Below are 18,439 nucleotides of genomic sequence, written 5' to 3' on the forward strand. Positions count from 1 at the left end.
ATATTAATATAATAAGAAACATTTTTTTCCTATTTTGTGGCCTGCAACCAATTTCAAAATACATCTTAAGTCAAATACTTTTCTAAAATTTTCAGAGGGAAAGTGAGCGAAATGTATCTTTCTAAGCAGAAACTGTAATTAGTCAGTAAATTTAATGTCAAATAATAGTCCATTTAAACGCTTATTAAACATATCTGAGTCTTAAGAACGATCTAACCCTCATCGTTACTTAATTCAACTGCTTTAACTTATTAGTTTTTTCTCTGAAAATTAACTGTTAGACTTCGGTCACTTTAACTTTAAACCCCCCATGTATTGGCCAGCTGAGCTGCCCGTCACGTCGTGTTACGTCTCATCACATCAAAACATTCCACAGTCCATTTCAAATGGCAGGATTCACACAGTCCACCAAAGGACCATCCTGCCATGTAAAGATCTCAGGAATAAGCTAACCTATTTTCGCCATGCTCACTCATGTTATAGTAGTAGATTTCCATGCTTTTGTATCTTCTTATTTTATTACTGTGCTTTGTTTTCGTGGTAAACTGCAAGTGTTCCATAGCGAGTTGGATATTTTTCTCCACTCAGTGTTCTTCCAAGATCGGGGGTCACATACTAGATGTTACACTAACAGAATGGAGCTGATGCCCAGACTGTATAATACATAAGAAAATATGTTGGTGAAGCCTTTATCATTAAAAAAAATTTTAAGTGGAAAAGTCAGCTCCAATGAACAAGATAAATACACTTGTTTGCAAAGTTATTAGTTATGTTAGAAAAAACACGTATATGGTAAACAGAATCTACTTATTCCATTACAGATACTGTTAGACGTGTTTGTATGTATATGTTTTCGCAAGTAAATAAATGTAGATGTTTAGAAATATTTTACATCTTAAATCATTTTGTTACATAAAACTGTTGAAGAACGTAGTTATGTAGTTTACTTTAACCGTTAATAAACTTGATCGTTGTCAGTTCCTCAATTCCAGCAGTATGCTCCGAGTTTTTTTTTACCGCGAATTGCAGCTCATAGCCTCACTTTCCCCATTTGGCAAGGGCTAAAGCCGGGTTCACACAAGCAACAAAAGTGTCGCCACACCTAGTGGGACACTGCAGTTGCATGTGTGAACTCCTGGTTTTTAGTGGCGCAACTTCAGAGAGGCAACTTTTGTCATGCCGCAAAAAGTTCAACTTGGTTGTTCTTTGTTGCGCCACTTTCCTTCCAACACTGCTCCCTGGTGGCAGTATTTCGATATAAGAGTATTCTGTCGCTGTTATGGTGTAGTAATTGCTGCTGTACGCCATTTGATTTCAGTGTGTTTTCATTTTATTACTGAAAAAAGTGAAAACAGAGGTCGGCAGACACACTTCTGCAGCTTCTGGAACTTCTAGAACAGCACCTACGTTTGATTTTCTACAGCAGTGTGTGTGTGTGTGTGTGTGTGTGTGGAGGGGGGGGGGGATATTTGCAAACCAATGACATATACTAGAATCTTAAAAGATTTTTAGACGAATACATAAGTAAACTTCATATATGTAACCAAAACAGCGAGTCGTATAAATTTTGTGAGTTGTGAGACAAAGCATTGTATAAATTGTGGAAAATATGCAGAAAATAGCTTCCAAATGTGTTGTGCCAACTGTTACACCAACAATTAGTTATTCGAAATGCCTATATCAACGAATACGGTAACATTCTAAATCCTTGGAAGATTGGCTTGTCTGCAGATGATATTTACATGCCAGCCATTGGTTAGTTTGCCACTGCAGACAGCATTTTCGTCTTCGACTGTTTTTTCTTTTAAAAATTGTGTTTATCTCTGTGCGAAATTTATTTTCGGATACAGCGTTTGAGTTTCGGCTTCCTTTTATTTAACTATTGTCACAGCTCTAATGCTATAAACTGCACTAAACGTTCACACATTATTTCATTGGCCGCTGTATCAAAACTGTACAATTACGTAGAATTTGTGGTGTCCTGTGTGAACGGTAGCTCACGATGCGACTACAGAAAACCACATGTTGTAGCACCAACTGTGTCAACTCGGCTTAAGCGAATTGAGCTGATGTGACGCAGAGTGGGAATACATCCTGACGTGACGGTGCCGTGACGTAACGTGACGTCCAGGGTAGATAGGCCTTATGTCTTTGATGTAGTGCAATGATCACGGATTAAGCGTCGTGAAGGGAAATTTTGAGATATCTGCAACATTTCATGTTCCGCTTGTGGCAACATTGAGAGAATGAAAACAAATATGGAAGATACATAACAGATTTGCGTACAGCGCAAAATTATTTTGACATTGTTACGTGCATTATTGTGTGAACGTCAGAAGCATGTCAGTGATACTTAACAGCAGGCATCTGCCTGTAGTGAAACTCGTTCCCTGCATACAGAGAACTTTTTCGCATGCTGCTTCGTCCAGTAGTTTGTTTACTGAAACATTTTTTCCAAGTGTCCAGTGTTTGCAAGCAAGAACATTTAAGTCCAACCTCAAAATAAAATGGGTTCGCCCGCCGAAGATTCCCTGCATAGATCCAGTAAAGAGCGGCGACCTGGAGCCCGCTGCTGAAGTGGACACGAACCGGCTGCCTCCCGAATTTGAAAAAGTTGAAGCAAGTAAAGAGTAAGTCCTAACGTGAACATCTTATATCTGAGATATGTCTCTAACTATTAACTGAGCGTATGCTATTCCAACCGTAAACATTTGATTATAGTGGCGAGTCGTTTTTGATATTGTTGTGAGCGTTTCTGTAGGATACCAGTAATGTTATGTGAGAAACTCCTATCATTTTCCACGCAGCCCGTACTTTACAATCAACAGCTCTGTAGGACCTCACAATTCATACAGTGACAACAAAAGAACTTTACTTTTTCACCCAGTCTATATCTTACAGTCAACAGCTCTATCTATCCTCACAATTCATACAGTGACGGAAAAAGAACTTTACTATAGCGCAGTCGTTTCCAGAGGAGAAAAACATTTTACTGTTAGGGAAAACTGTAGATCTTTGCAGGAATGCTATTCGAATTACAATAAATTTAAATAGGTTTCAGGTAATCTGTAATTATTTAAAGAAGCAAAACACAGGAAAGATTGCAACACTCCAACAAGAAGACATTAAATTTATTCAGAATGGGGCTTCGTATTTCATTTTGAATAAATATCTGTGTTCAGGGGGCAGATGCATAAAAAGACTTTGTTGGTATTTTTCACTTATGAGCCACATTCTGAGGAAAAAAATTGGAATGCCTCAAAGGTATTGGTATTGGGTCAGGGTGTCATCATAGGTTTCTGTAAATTTAGTTTATTTATTCATCCAAGGATAATCTCGCAATGATATAGAATTTGTCACTTGGTAATACAACACAAATCAGTTGCCCAAAATATACAACACGCTACGTACAGAACATGCTTTATGAAGGTAGGACTGGTAGCCTATGGGAGGGAGATTCCGTAGTGACTCATGTTACATTTTGAAATCAGTGTTTTATTGTGTTGACTTGTTATTAGCCTATAAACCCATATTTTCTTTTGTAGATCATCATTGTAAACTGTGTTATTTAAGCAAAAGCTCTTGAAGTGTTGTTTAAGGAGGAGAGAGCATTAAAATTAAAGGACAAGAATGTAATTTATGTTGTGACTCATGTTACAAATTTGGGACATCCTATTCCTGATATGCATTTTAGGTCAAAAGTGTCCTCAAACTATTAGGAGTGTGGATCTGGTTTTTAATCAAAGAAAATGCATATTAGGTTGGCATTCAATTGACAGAGTTGCAAATTCCTAAAAATATTTGTGCCATGTGAAATATTGTAATATATTGAAAAAGGTGCATGACTCAATGTTACGTGACTCATGTTACTTGCCACTTCGTGTTGAGCAAACTTTTTTCCTGCAAGCAGAGAAATGAAAATACGACATTAATTGCCAAATAAGATATGCTTAACATTAACATTTCACTTTTCAATCACTATAAAAAAATTATAAGAGCATGACATCTCGGAAAATGAACTGTAAATTCAATTAAAAGTCAGAGAACTGAAAATATTGTCTTGCATTGAGAGCATCAAGTGGATTAATTTTCTATATAATTTCATCACATTTTACAGGCCATTTCCAATAGTGACCAACTCACACCAGTGCACTGATTAAGTAAGAATTTCCAAAAACTGTGTGTACTTCTCCAGCATTGAATTTACTGTCATATTGTACTTTGTACCAGTCTCCAACTTTCACACTTTGTATATAATTAACATTTTTATGCAGCGACAGCAACTGATATTGTTTATATAAGAATATACAGCCTACAGTTGCAGGTAAACTTTGTCGTTTACCTAGGTTTCAATGTTTGTAATAACGTCTTCTTCAGAACATAAAATATTATTTAAATGTTTGCCTAAAACAAGCCATGTCCTTTATAAAACTTGATGCATAACCATAAGATTTTGTCACTTCTATTAAACAGGTTGTAGCAAATTCTCTTTAAGCCTCGTCGAGGTGCATACAATGGACTTAAAGAGAATTTGCTACGACCTGTTTAATAGAAGTGACAAACCTTATGGTTATGCATCAAGTTTTATAAAGTTGATTTAGGACATGGCTTGTTTTAGGCAAACATTTAAATAATATTTTATGTTCTGAAGAAGACGTTATTACTAACGTTGAAACCTAGGTAAACGATAAAGTTAACCTACAACTGTAGGCTGTATATTCTTATATACACTTTCTATAGTTTCTTGAGTACAATGATCTGCAGCACCAAAATTCTTTGGAGACAGCAGATATGTTTGTATTGCTCCTTTCTTGTAGTGAAAGTAGTGAATGCTTTTTATGTATGATGCTGAAGAAAATATTTGAAAAAGATTAAGTTTCACATTGATTCCTTGAATTTCATCAGTAGACACATGAAAAACCTGTGTAGTTGTGGTACTTGCAGCTGCCTGAGCCAAAGTTGATGCATCAGCTACTAAGAATTTTCACTTCTTTTTCTGCATTCCCCACTAGCCGTTCCACAACTGCACCAATTTGAACGATTACACCCTATTCGGTTGGCATCCACATACGGTGCAGTTACATTACCATCGCCATCACAAGTACCTGTTGCACCACTCTTTGTGCCACGAACAGTGGGCCCTCTGGGCCTCCAGAATACATCCACCCCTTGGTGGGAGGAGGAAAATCTCCTTCCATTGCTCTCAAAGCACCTATTTTGGGAGCAAGGCCCCCCCAAATGCAGGGGGACATTGGTCCCCTCCCACCAGCCAGAGAAGCAACAGCCTCCTCCGGCTCCTCTCATGCAGAAGGGGTCCCTTGGGACCCTCTCTCCCAAAGTCTCCACTAATGCCACAGCGGATACTCACCAGTGGCTAAAGGAGCCAAAAACTGCTGGACAAAGAGCTTCACAGTCTTCCTCTGTGCTCGAAGCTACTTCGGGGAAGTCCTCCCAGCAAGCCCCTAAAGAGAAATGAGAGGGCAAGCAAACAAGGAAGTCTACTATGAAAAAGGCCCCTCCAGTGGCCCCAGCATCACCACTCCATACCAATTCTGCATCTGCGGATGAGGTGGAGATCTCAGTGTTCCCTGAGGACCTGGATCTCACACACGCCTCATCCGCAATAGGAATGGATAAAAATACTCAATCGGTGGCAGCAGGTGACCCTGAGGTGTAACCCGCCTCCTTGCGTGCTTCATGTCTTCCCAGCCTCAAGATAACGTCATCCTCCAGTGGAACTGCTGCGGTTTTTTCCACCACATGGCTGAGCTACAGCAACTGTTAAGATTTACACCTGCTTTCTGCATTGCCCTCCAGGAAACCTGATTCCTGGCAATGCGGACCCCTGTCCTTCGCGGCTGTAGCGGTATTACCAAAACCGTGGTGACTATAATAGAGTGTCAAGTAAAGTTTGTGTCTATATCCTGAACTCAGTATGCAATGAACCTGTGCTTCTTCTAACCCTCTTGAAGCTGTAGCTGTCAGGATAAGGACGACGCAGGAAATAATTGTCTGCAATGTGTATTTTCTTCCAGATGGTGCAGTACCTCTGAACGTGTTGGCTGCACTGATTCAACTCCCTAAACCTTTCTTACTTTTGGGAGATTTTAACACCCATAACCCCTTGTGGGGTGGCACTGTGCTTACTGGCCCACATAGAAATGTCAAAACTTTACTGTCTCAACTCGACCTCTGCCTCTCAAATACTGGGGCACCCACACATTTCACTGTGGCTCATGGCACTTACTCAGCCATTGATTTATCCCTCTGCAGCCCACGATGACTTGTGTGGTAGTGACCACTTTCCCATCTTCCTGTCACTCCCCCAGTGCCATCTCCCCCACAGGGTACAGTCGATGTGGTAGTTCAGCAGGTCACTATAACGATCGTTTCAGCAGCAGAAAACACGATCCCATGTTCTTTAGGGTGCCCCGGCAAGAGTCAGTGGCCTGGTTGTCACCGGAAATCATTGAGACCATTAAAGAGTGTCGGCAAGCTCTACAGTGACTTAAGCGGCACCCGTCCATAGAGCAGCTAATAGCTTTTAAACAGCTCCATGTCGCGTTCGCCAGCTTATAAAAAGACGAAAACAGGAGTGTTGGGAGTGGTGCGTGTCGACCAACGGGTGCCATACATCACCTTCCCAAGTCTGAAAAGATCAGACATGTTTGTGAGTGCCAGACCCCGACAGTTGTTACTGGCATTACCATCAGTGACGTGTTATCTACCGACACAAACGCAGTTGCTAAGCACTACGCCTAAGCTTCCGTGTCGGAGAATTATCCCCCAGCATTTCGCACCCTCAAACAGTGGATGGAAAAGAAAGCCCTCTTGTTCACTGAACGTAACAATGAACCCTACATTTTCAGAGTGGGAGCTCTTCAGCGTCCTTCCACATTGCCCCGACACAGCTCCTGGGCCAGATCGGATCCACAGTCAGATGATCAAACATCTCTCGTCCAACTACAAGTGACATCTCCTCGTCATCTTCAACCGGATCTGGGGTGATGGCGTCTTTCCATCGCAATGGCAGAAGAGCACCATCATTCCAGTGCTCAAACCCAGTAAAAACCCACTTGATGTGGAGAGCTACTGGCCCATCAGCCTCACCAACATTCTTTGTAAGCTGTTAGAACGTGTTGGGTCCTGGAGTCATTTGGCTTACCGGCTTCATGCCAGGGCTGTTTCTGCCAGGGTCACTCTACCATTTTTGATTTACGAAAAGCTTCTGACACTATCTGGCGACATCATCTCCTTGTCACATTATATGGGTGGGGTCTCTTTGGCCCGCTCCCAATTTTTATCAAAATTTCCTATTGCTTCATACTTTCCATGTCGAAGTGGAGTCCCCTATAGTTCCCCCCATACGCAGAGGAATGGGGTACCGCAGGGCTCTGTATTGATTGTATCTCTATTTGTAGTTGCCATTAACGGTCTAGCAGCAGCTGTCTGGCCATCGGTCTCACCTTCTCTGTATGCAGACGATTTCTGCATTTCGTACTGCTCCTCCGGTACTGGTGTTGTCAGTCGGCACCTACAGGGAGCCATCCACAAGACGCAGTCATGGGCTCTAACCCAAGGCTTCCAGTTTTTAGAACTGGTTTTCGATGCTCGATTGATGTGGCTCCCTCATCTTCATCAGCTGAAGGGGAAGTGCTGGCAGCACCTCAATGCCCTCCACAGCCTGAGAAACTCCAACTGGGGTGAAGATTACTCTACACTGCTGCAGCTCTACAGAGCCCTTGTTCAATCCTGCTAGACTACGGGAGTCTGGTTTATGGTTTGGTGCTGCCCTCAGCGTTGCGCGTTTACTTGACCCACTTGGCGTTCGACTGGCAACAGGAGCTTTTAGGACGAGTCCGGTGACTGGCATCCTGGTGGAGGCTAGAGTCCCTCCATTGAAGGTTAGGCGTGCACAACTGCTCGCCAGTTACATTGCACACATTAATAGTTCTTCTGAGCATCCGAATTACTGTCTCCTTTTCCCATCCACAGTGGTTCATCTCCCACATCAGAGGCTCATGTCAGGGTGTACGATTGCGGTTCGTGCCCGATCTCTTCTGTCTGAAGAGGAGTCATTGCCTTTACCATCTATACTCGAGGTCCATTCACGTACACCTCTATGTTGTACACCTAGGCCGAAGCTTTGCCTGGACCTTTCACATGATCCTAAGGACTCAGTTAACACCACAGCTCTCCGTTGTCACTTTCTCTTGATTCTTGACATGTACCGGGACCATCGTCTCTTGAGCGCAATCCGCTCGTGCCCTGGCGAGTCGTTTCTTCTCTGTACTGACTCCTTTAGCAGCCTACAAGCTATCGACCAGTGCTACCCCTGTCATCCTTTGATAGCGACCATACAGGGGTCCATCTATGCCCTGGAATGGTCTGGTCGTTCCTTGGTGTTTGTGTGGACCTCAGGCCACGTCAGAATCCCAGGAAATGAACTTGCCAACAGGCTACACGGAAACCATTTCTGGAGGTCGGCATCCCTGTAACTGACCTGCGATCATTATTACACTACAAGGTTTTTGGCTTTGGGAGACAGAATGGCATAATCTCAGTACGCACAACAAACTGTGTGCCCTTAAGGAGACTACAGATGTGCGGAAGACCTCCATGCGGGCCTGTCACAGGGACTCTGTGGTTCTCTTTCAGCTCCACATTGGCCATACATGGTGAACACATAGCTACCTCCTCCACCATGAGGACCCACCTCGGTATCACTGTGACTCACATATGACTGTCGTCCACATCTTGCTGGACTGCCCACTTTTAGCCACTCTGCGGCAGACTGTTAATCCTCCCAGTACCCTACTTTCGGTGTTGGGCAACAATGCCTCAACAGCAGATTTAGTTTTACGTTTTATTCATGAGGGGGGTTTTATCATAGCATCTAAGGGTGGGCATTTAGCCGTCTCTCTGAGGTTGCCATCCTCCCTCCATTTTAACTCTGTCGCACTTTCTTTGCATTTGTTTGTCTTGGTGGTCATCTTTTCCCTACATGTGTTCATCTCGCCTTGTCTTTTTGGGGTGGACATTTTAATGTGTTGCAGAGTGGCTGGCTCATCCTCTTACATTATTGTGATCAGCCAGCCCAGCCTGCTCTTTGGTTTTAATACCAACTTCTACTTTTCTTTGTGGTGTATGTTTTCCCTGTTTTTTGTTCGTTTCATTCATTTTCTTTTTAAGTGTGGTGTTGGGTGTTATTGTACCTTGAGCCTTGCTTGTGTCAGGAAAAAGGGACTGATGACCCTATAGTTTGGTCGCCACGTGGAAAGGGGACGGGGGCAAGGCAGTAAGGTTTTAGGCATGGGGGTATTGCTAGAGTACAGGATGTTCTGGAGAGAGAGTTCTCACCTTATTAGTTCAGAGAAAGCTGTAATCGATTATCGAAATGACAAGCAAAGTGAAGCAGCTATTGAAGTCATTAGTGTTGGGTGCGCAGCATATTCAGCAACTGTATGGTCAAGTTTGCAGTATGTCACAGTTTGGTGAGTGTCAATCACGCAAGTAGATAGTTTGTTACTTGTCGTGCCCACATAGAATGCTGTACAGGAATTGCAACAAGCTGATATATAACATGACTGTTTCACACATGCCTCTTTTACAGGGTAGGAGATGTCTGTGATTGGGCTGTGGTAGGGGGTGGTGTGTGTGTGTGTGTGTGTGTGTGTGTGTGTGTGTAATTTTACTGGAGAAGTAGCAAGAGCTCAACAGTTAGTGTGAATATCGTTTTCTGTTACATGTTTCTATGTGTCATGCATTGGTCCACTTATTTTATGTCTTTTTCCATCCAGGAGTTTCCAATATTGTTATCAATGACAAAGTAAGAAGTTAACGGTCTCTGATTCTTACTATAACAAAATACAGCAATTAGAACTCAATATGTAGGCTAACATGCTACAACTTTTAATGCCATAAAATACTTTTTTTATATGTAAATTGACTTATAAGTCTTATCCACCTCGATAGAGTTGGGTGGTAAATGTTGGTTAGTCTTTCAGTAGTTGGTGCCCCACAGCTTTCAGATGTTTATTGAAAATCATATTTTTTTATTGAAAGTATAACGTAATTAGATACATTAAAGTCCTACATTCAGCTCCTGGTTACATGAACAACCAGAACTTTATGAAAATGTGGGGCAAAAAAATTGGCCAATCTCACAAAATCTGCATATTTATACCCAACATTCCTTCTCACACTGCACCAAAAACATGAACTGGACAAAACAATTCAATAAATAGAATTTAAAGTGTGTTCAGAATAATATATCACATTACTGACATATTGAATCTTTTTAACACTGATATTTAATGTACAAAATAGTACATTACTGAGTACTGGAACAGATTTGTGACTGGATTCAGTACTTCCCAGCTGATACAACACAAAATTTCTTAATGGGATGAAAGCAACAGAAGTGAAAAGGTGATCTAGTGGATAACACCAAAATCTCGCTGAGGTCATTCTACATTCCCTACATGTAGATTTGGGAGTAGGCGTTGAGGTTACAGAGAAAAGAGCAAAGGCTACATCTGCCATGAGTCTATTTTGTGAAAATGTCATCAGTGAATCTGAACCAGACAATAAGTTTTAGTTGTTGACTGGATACAAAGTATTCCTCCAGATGGCCCTTAAATAAGTTGATGTAAGATGGTGCCATGCTAGTACCCATGGCAGCACCTCAGGTTTGTTTGTAGATTTGGCCTTTGAAAGTGAAATAATTTTGCGCCGCAATGTGACTGGCTAGACGAATTAGGAAAGAGGTGATGGATTTAGTATCAGAAGGACAATGGGAAAGACAGATTGCAGGGCCATGGGCATGGGGAGCACATCCTGTGCTCTTGCAGTATCCCTTGCCTAAAACTCTGATAACCAGTTTCCCACTGTTTAATCTTACTGCCATCTCCTCTGCAGCTTCCTCCTCTCTCCCCCCTCATAATGTGGGCATATTCTCTCTCTTCCCTCTCTCTCTCTCTCTCTCTCTCTCTCTCTCTCTCTCTCTCTCTCTCTCTCTCTCTCTCCCCCCCCCCCCCCCCCTCCTCTGCCTCTCTCTCTCTCACACACACACACACACACACACACACTTATATGCTCTACACTCTGAACTCCTTTCATCATAATGAGATTTTCACTCTGCAGCGGAGTGTGCGCTGATATGAAACTTCCTGGCAGATTAAAACTGTGTGCCCGACCGAGACTCGAACTCGGGAAGGTAGGAGACGAGGTACTGGCAGAAGTAAAGCTGTGAGTACCGGGCGTGAGTCGTGCTTCGGTAGCTCAGATGGTAGAGCGCTTGCCCGCGAAAGGCAAAGGTCCCGAGTTCGAGTCTCGGTCGGGCACACAGTTTTAATCTGCCAGGAAGTTTCCTTTCATCATGTTTTGCAACAGTCGAGTCATCTGTCGAAAGATCTACCTCACATTATCCTGCTGCCACCTCCTTGCCTCATGTGTCTTTCTCTACCTGCTCTCGACCTTAATCTGCCCAGGCAACTGTTCTCAAAAATTGAATATCAATAATCAGTCTTTCTGCGATCACAGGAGTATGCATTTGTGTGTGTGTGTGTGTGTGTGTGTGTGTGTAAATGGGTACTTTTACTAGAGAAAGAGCAAGAGCTCAAAAGCTAGTATGAATACAGTTTTGTGTTACATGTTTCTATGTGCCATACATCATCCCACTACAGTTGAGTGGTTGCCTTTCCCTTATTTTACATACTTTCTTTGTATTTTACTGTGGAAATCAGCATTATATGTTCTTATTACTGCATAAAAGCTTCTCTTTGTTACACAGGTAGTTTTTTTCAGGGTTGCATTTTAATTATTTACTGTCTCATTGAATATTTCCCTTGTTGCAGTATCAGTGATCTTGCAAAAAGAATTCTCTCGCTCGACTTCAGACATGCAAATGTTACTGCAAAAGTAGCAAGGGATGAAATGGTGGACTCTGTGAAAGTGCATAACCTGGACAAAACTTCAGATGAAGCTGTCAGTAAGTAAGGATGAAATTTGATATTTTGATAGGAATTGCCTCATTGCTTTCACTTGCTCCGGTAATTTTAAAAAAAAAAAAAAAACACTTTTAAAGATAATATATTTCAATAGGAGAAACATTTATTCACAAAACCAAGAAGGCACTGAATACTGGACAAACATGTATTTAAAAAAAGCTTTGTTTTTGGACAAAGCAGGGAATGCAAAAGTATAGTTGTCATATCACTATCTAACACTACACTGCCATTACCTAAGTACAATTAAAAGCCTATGTTACATAAACTGTTATTGATGCTTGCATTTCTTCAGCAAGATGATCGGTTATATAAATGCTTAGTTGTATAGAACAAGAAACAGCAGTGCAGAAAACTGGTTCTGAAATCATTGTTATAATGAGTAGAAAGATTTTTTAATACTCATCCTGTTTTATCAAAGTTTCACGTCGAAGATCTTAATTGTAAGTGAAGATACTTCTTCACATTTTCAAGGCATCATAGTTTATTTCCACTTCACATAAGGCAAACAATCAAATTCATGCCTCAGCTTTATGCATTTTGCTAAAGAGAATCTTCCATACATATATATGATAAACACTGTTTGCAATCTGACAAGATTATATTACATTTCAGATACCTTTTCAATTAAAAATCTCAACTTTGAATAAAAATTATGTACATGATGCACACGTAATTCACTGTGCCCGGTCCAAACATACTACTCATCTCTTAAACAAGGACTTTTCTACAAGTTTCAAACAAGGAGTGAAAAAAAAAGAAAAAAATTGAAACAAGCTACATTACAGCGTGGAGTTCTAGATTGTTCCAGAACCAGTACTTAATCAAAATAATTTTGGTATATATTTTTCTGCATACATGCAGTTGCAAACAAAATACAACCATTGAGATAAGCAAAAATTATAGAAATAAAATAATTATATAAATAATTATAAATTATTGAACATAAATTTTTGATATAGCTTTTGTAAAATTTATGAAGTATGCCACATTGCTAAAATAACAAATATCTTGTACTTCCTTCTATGTGACGGTTTTCGTGAAAGATTATGACAGTTCTTAATTCAGTGGAAAAGAAAATTTTACTAGAAAATATTGTAACCAAATACTGCATAGTGTGCAATATATGTTAATTACAGTCAAGTGAAACAAATGGAATTTATAGGTTAATTAAATTCCTTAAAATCAAAGACAGATATGTAGTTTCTAGAAAACAGAGGAAAGAATGAAATTTAAATAAGTGTTCCCATACAGTACATAGATCTCATAGGCTCCCATTTTTTGCAGTTTTAGATAAAACATAACTGAAAAAAGTGTGGAATCGTAATTTTCATCAATCAGGATAGATATCGTAATCTACTGTTGATGAAGGCCCCTGTAATACAGAATCATTGTAAGTAGTATATTCAAACTCATATTCGTGAATAATGTTCAATAATTTGGAACCCCCACCAATGTTGAATTAATGGAAAATAAATCTTCAACTAGTTGCTGTGAGAGGTCCTACAAGAATGTCATTACAAGGAAGCTTACTCTCAATATTCTCAGTGCCCATGTCCCAAAATAAATAACCATATTACTTCCATCAACATACTTGTTGCATATTCATCATGATAATAAAATTTATACAGTGGTGGGGGTCGGCAGATTTTGACCTGTACACTGTCCGCAAATGGAATAGGAAGAGGGTGGATAGAATGAATCTATCCTCTGCTACACATCATATAGTAACTTGAAAGTTAAAAAATCTAGAAATAGATGTGCAGAGTCCCACCAGGTACCTCAAAGGTTCTCTTATGTCTGCGTCCTTGGAAATGTCTGTTATGACAGTTGGCTTGGCTCCCATTCACTTGATTCTGGTCCTGACTGTGGGCAGCATTTTACGAGATATGACCTACACTTAAATAATTCTGTGAAAAGAAGGTGCTCATTCAGTACAGCATAATGGTTTGCTTGCCAGGTAGTTCCAGTGTGAAAGAAGATGCTGTTGGGTGATCAGGCGATTAGGCTTTGACATTAATGTTAGGCTCTGCCGAAATATAAAAAATTGAGACATACATAAATACACAAGAAATGTAAAAACACAAATCTACATTCTTCTTTTAAGCTTTTAAGGATCATCAGTATCAGGACCCGCTGCATTGCTGCTAAATGAAGTGTTTTCCTAAGGACATTTTATTACACATAAGAAAGCTCTTCTCCTTTAGGATATTGAAACATAATCCAAGTAGGGAAGGGCCCTGTATGGTTAATACTGTATATGGTATTTTTTGTGGCGGTGTTCGTAGCGACAAACACTTTTAATAGCGGGCCGACCGGTCCGCTGGAACAGTGAACAGAGAACAGAAAGATGAAAGCCCAAACACTCAGATTAAATAAAAGTCGGTACTTATCTTTATTCATGAAGATACAGAAACAAGGTCGGGAACTCCGTGTCTACGGAAATCTGTCTAGTTCAAGTCGGAGCGGCTAGGTCAGCGTCGGCTGACGACAAACAACAACTCTGCTGCGATGAACACCCAACTGACTAGCAAGTACACAATTCGGTGGCGAGTATACAACTGAGCGGCGAATACAGAACTGTCCTAGCGCTTGCGACTCCAGCGCTTAAGAAGCCAGAAGCCAGCGGTGGCGCGCGCAGACTTGCGGCGATTTCCTGTATCGCTGGCACTCCTTATACGGACGGCGTCCGGACTTTGATGCTGCCAACCTTTTGGCAGCGGGCTCGGTTGGCATTACTGGCTAGGACATAACACTCCTCCCCCCAAATCGCCGCACCGTCGTTGAATAGTGACGTGGCGAGCGTCGACGGCGGGGGAGGGGTCTGGCCGCAGGCGTAGCAGAAGAGACCGGGGCGGAGACTGTTGTCGGTGGCAGTCCCCGGTCCGCACCCCAGCATTGGCTGCGCGGGGCCTCGGGAAACACCGACTGAAAACCGAGGTCAGGGTGCACGCCTGTGACCACGGGCGCAGCTTCTGGTACTGGACGCGACGGGGCGTCGGGACCCACGAAGAGAGGCAGCGTCTCCTGACGCTGCGTCGACGGCTGCTGAGTGGGCGCCGGACAAGGCGCTGCGGTGTCAGACTCCTTGGGGGTGCCCAAGGAAAGCGGCTGCAGGACAGGCTGCACAGCCACCGCTTCGGAAGGCGGCCCGGCTGAGGGGTCGACGTCTATCAGCTCCGAAGGCGGTGGCGACTGAAGAGGGACCGCAGGCGCCGGAGCGACCACCTGGGGCGCTCCCGAATGAAGCTGCGCGGGAGGCATCAACGGGACGGGCTGTCGGCGTGGTAGCGGCGACGGCTGCTGCTGCTGCCCCGGGGGCGGCAGCGAAGTCGGAAGGCGCGGCTGGAACCCGCCGCGGACCAAATCTGTGGACAAAGAACGAGCGGCAGAATCCGGGCGGCCAGCACGGCGCAACTGGTTCTGATGCCTCCTGTGCACCCCAGTAGCACCTTGAACAGTATAAAAACCGCGACCCTGGACACGTATCACGGTACCACATTCCCAACGACGGCGACCGTGATAAACTCTGAAAAAAACGGCGTCGTTGCGCTGAAAACGCGTGCGATGCTCAGAAGAGGCGGGTCGATCCGGGGGGTGCAACAACCGTAGTAGGGTGCGATGACGACGGCCGTGGAGAAGCTCCGCAGGCGAAGGGCCGTCGCGTGGCGTCTCCGCAGGCGAAGGGCCGTCGCGTGGCGTGGTCCGGTACGACGACAGGAACGTGATGAGGGCCTGCTGACGAGAGTGCGTAGCACGAAGGCGGTCCATATGATCCTTGAATGTGCGTGCAAAACGTTCCGCTGCACCATTCAATTGAGGGTGGAACGGCGGAGTAAGAACATGGCGAATGCCATTGGCAGAACAAAACTTTCAAATTCAGCAGAGGTAAATTGTGGACCATTGTCAGACACTAAAACTTCTGGAAGACCCTCAATACAAAAAATTGAAGTCAACACCTGTATAGTTTGTGCAGACGTTGTAGACTGCATGGGCACAACAAACGGAAAATTACTAAATGCATCTATCACGATGAGCCAACGAGAATTCCAATATGGACCAGTGAAATCAATATGTACTCGCTGCCAGGGACCGGCAGGGCGTGCCCACTCAAAATAGCGTTGAGGCGGAGCAGCTTGGTGTTCGGCACACGTCGAACAATCTGTAGACATCTGCGTAATCTGCTTATCAATGCCGATCCATGTACAATGACGGCGGGCAAGCTGCTTGGTGCGGACCACTCCCCAATGACCTTGATGCAACAAGGCGAGGACCTTGGATTGGAGCACTTGGGGAACCACGACACGAAGCTGGTCATTCTCGGTGCGTAACAGCAAAACTCCGTGCGAAACAGACAACAGATGACGTTGCGGATAATAGCGACGAACCACAGGATCCGATATGTCCTTTGCCTTGGACGGCCAACCACGTTGAACAAAACGTAATAGTAAACTCAGATGAGGATCCGTAGCTGTCTCATGTGCCACCTGACGATAATCAATCGGAAAATCCCGGAGGGATTGATGCTCATCGGCGTCAATCTGATGGCAAGAGTCTTCGGAGGAATCAAAGACATCATCCGCAGCAATCGGCAATCTAGAAAGCGCGTCAGCGTTTGCATGCTGAGCTGTAGGGCGATACAGTATCTCATACTGGTATTGTGATAACAAAAGAGCCCAACGTTGTAGTCTTTGAGCTGTCCGCTGAGGAACTGGTTTAGACGGATGAAACAGTGACGTCAGGGGCTTGTGATCTGTGACTAAATAGAATGGTCTACCATAGAGGTAGTGATGGAATTTTATGACACCGAACACAATAGCCAACGCTTCCTTGTCCAATTGGCTATAATTACACTGAGCTTTGTTTAGCAATTTAGATGCGAACGCAATAGGACGTTCGGTGTTACCGACTCGGTGAGACAACACAGCACCGAGGCCGAAAGAAGAGGCATCACAAGCTAACACCAGAGGCTTGTTAGGGTCGTAATGGACCAGACAACGATCATTCAATAAAGCCTCTTTAAGCTGCTGAAAGGCTGATTGGCAATCAGCTGACTACACAAACGGAACATTCTTACGGCGGAGACGATGCAACGGTGCAGCAATCTGTGAGGCATTAGGTATAAACCTAATATAATACGTCAATTTGCCAAGAACTGCTTGCAATTCATGCAGATTGCGAGGGGCGGGCAAATCACGAATAGCTGCTAAATGTGACTGGGAGGGATGAATGCCTTGAGCATTAATAACATGTCCCAGATACTCCAGCTCCGTAAGGAAAAATGAACATTTATCGATGTTGCAACGTAGGCCTGCCTGAGACAACACTTTAAACAAACACTCCAAATTACGGAAATGTTCAGCAGGCGTCCGACCGGACACAACAATATCGTCTAAATAGTTGCAACACGATGGCACATTAGCCAGAAGTTGTGACAAAAAACGCTGAAAAACAGCTGGAGCTGACGCACAACCAAAAGGCAAACGCAGAAAACGGAACAACCCCAACGACGTGTTTATGACAAAATACTGTTGTGATTGCTCGTCGAGGGGCAATTGCAAATATGCTTCACGGAGATCAATTTTGGAAAAGAAACGAGCTTCCCCTAACTTATCCATCAGCTCGTCCGGTCTAGGCAAAGGAAAAGAATCAATGACAGTCTGAGGATTAACTGTCGACTTAAAATCAGCACACAAACGTAACTTGCCAGACGGTTTCTTTATAATAACTAAGGGAGAAGCCCACTGGCTCGCTGAAACGGGTTGAATAACACCGTTGTTTTGCCAACGACGAAGTTCATCTTCTACAGGTGCCCGGAGGGCGTGAGGCAGTGGACGAGCACGACAAAATCGAGGCTGAGCATTATCTTTTAACGTAATATGAGCGGCAAAGTTCGCAGCACAACCCAGTTCGTCTTTAAATATGTCACTGTATCGTTTACACAACTCGGTTATGCTGTCTTGAGGAACAACAACAGAATCAATTTGCAACACATTGTCTTGGATAGACAGGCCAAACAAGTCAAAACAGTCTAATCCGAAAATGTTTACACTGTCTGTAGCGCGGAATGTGGCTGGCACGCTACATACACCTAACACAGGAATTCGTTCTCCACTATAAGTAGCCAAAGAATGTTTTGCCGCTGAAAGTTTAGGGCGGCCGATAGCCGCATACGTAGCACTATTTATGAGAGTCACAGACGCACCAGTGTGTAATTGAAAACTGAAGGTCTTATCCTGGATGCGTAGCTTCACAAATAGTTTATTACACTGTCTCTGGATCGGTGCAGTGGAGGCGGAAGACACCAAATCAGCGCGTTTAGCGCGTGTTCGCTGCTTACGACATCTCGTGGGTTGGGCGGGTGGAACAACAACTCCCGCTTCACTTGCAGTCTGTACATTACTTTTTACAGCGTTTGAATTACGCTTGGG

The 18,439-nt window shown here is 43.2% G+C and overlaps 1 protein-coding gene across 1 annotated transcript in view; it reads left to right on the forward strand.

The window, feature by feature from the left end:
- Positions 1-2,165: 2,165 nt before the first annotated feature.
- LOC124711755 (28S ribosomal protein S15, mitochondrial) overlaps positions 2,166-18,439 on the forward strand; it is a 47,618-nt gene continuing 31,344 nt past the window's right edge. The window contains exons 1-2 of the mRNA XM_047241968.1: positions 2,166-2,630; positions 11,859-11,992. Coding sequence (XP_047097924.1) covers positions 2,341-2,630; positions 11,859-11,992 — 424 coding nt within the window. The 5' untranslated portion in view covers positions 2,166-2,340. The remainder of the gene's footprint in view (positions 2,631-11,858; positions 11,993-18,439) is intronic.

The sequence above is a fragment of the Schistocerca piceifrons genome, chromosome 8 (assembly GCF_021461385.2).
Source record: "Schistocerca piceifrons isolate TAMUIC-IGC-003096 chromosome 8, iqSchPice1.1, whole genome shotgun sequence".
Classification (NCBI taxonomy): Eukaryota; Metazoa; Arthropoda; class Insecta; order Orthoptera; family Acrididae; genus Schistocerca; species Schistocerca piceifrons.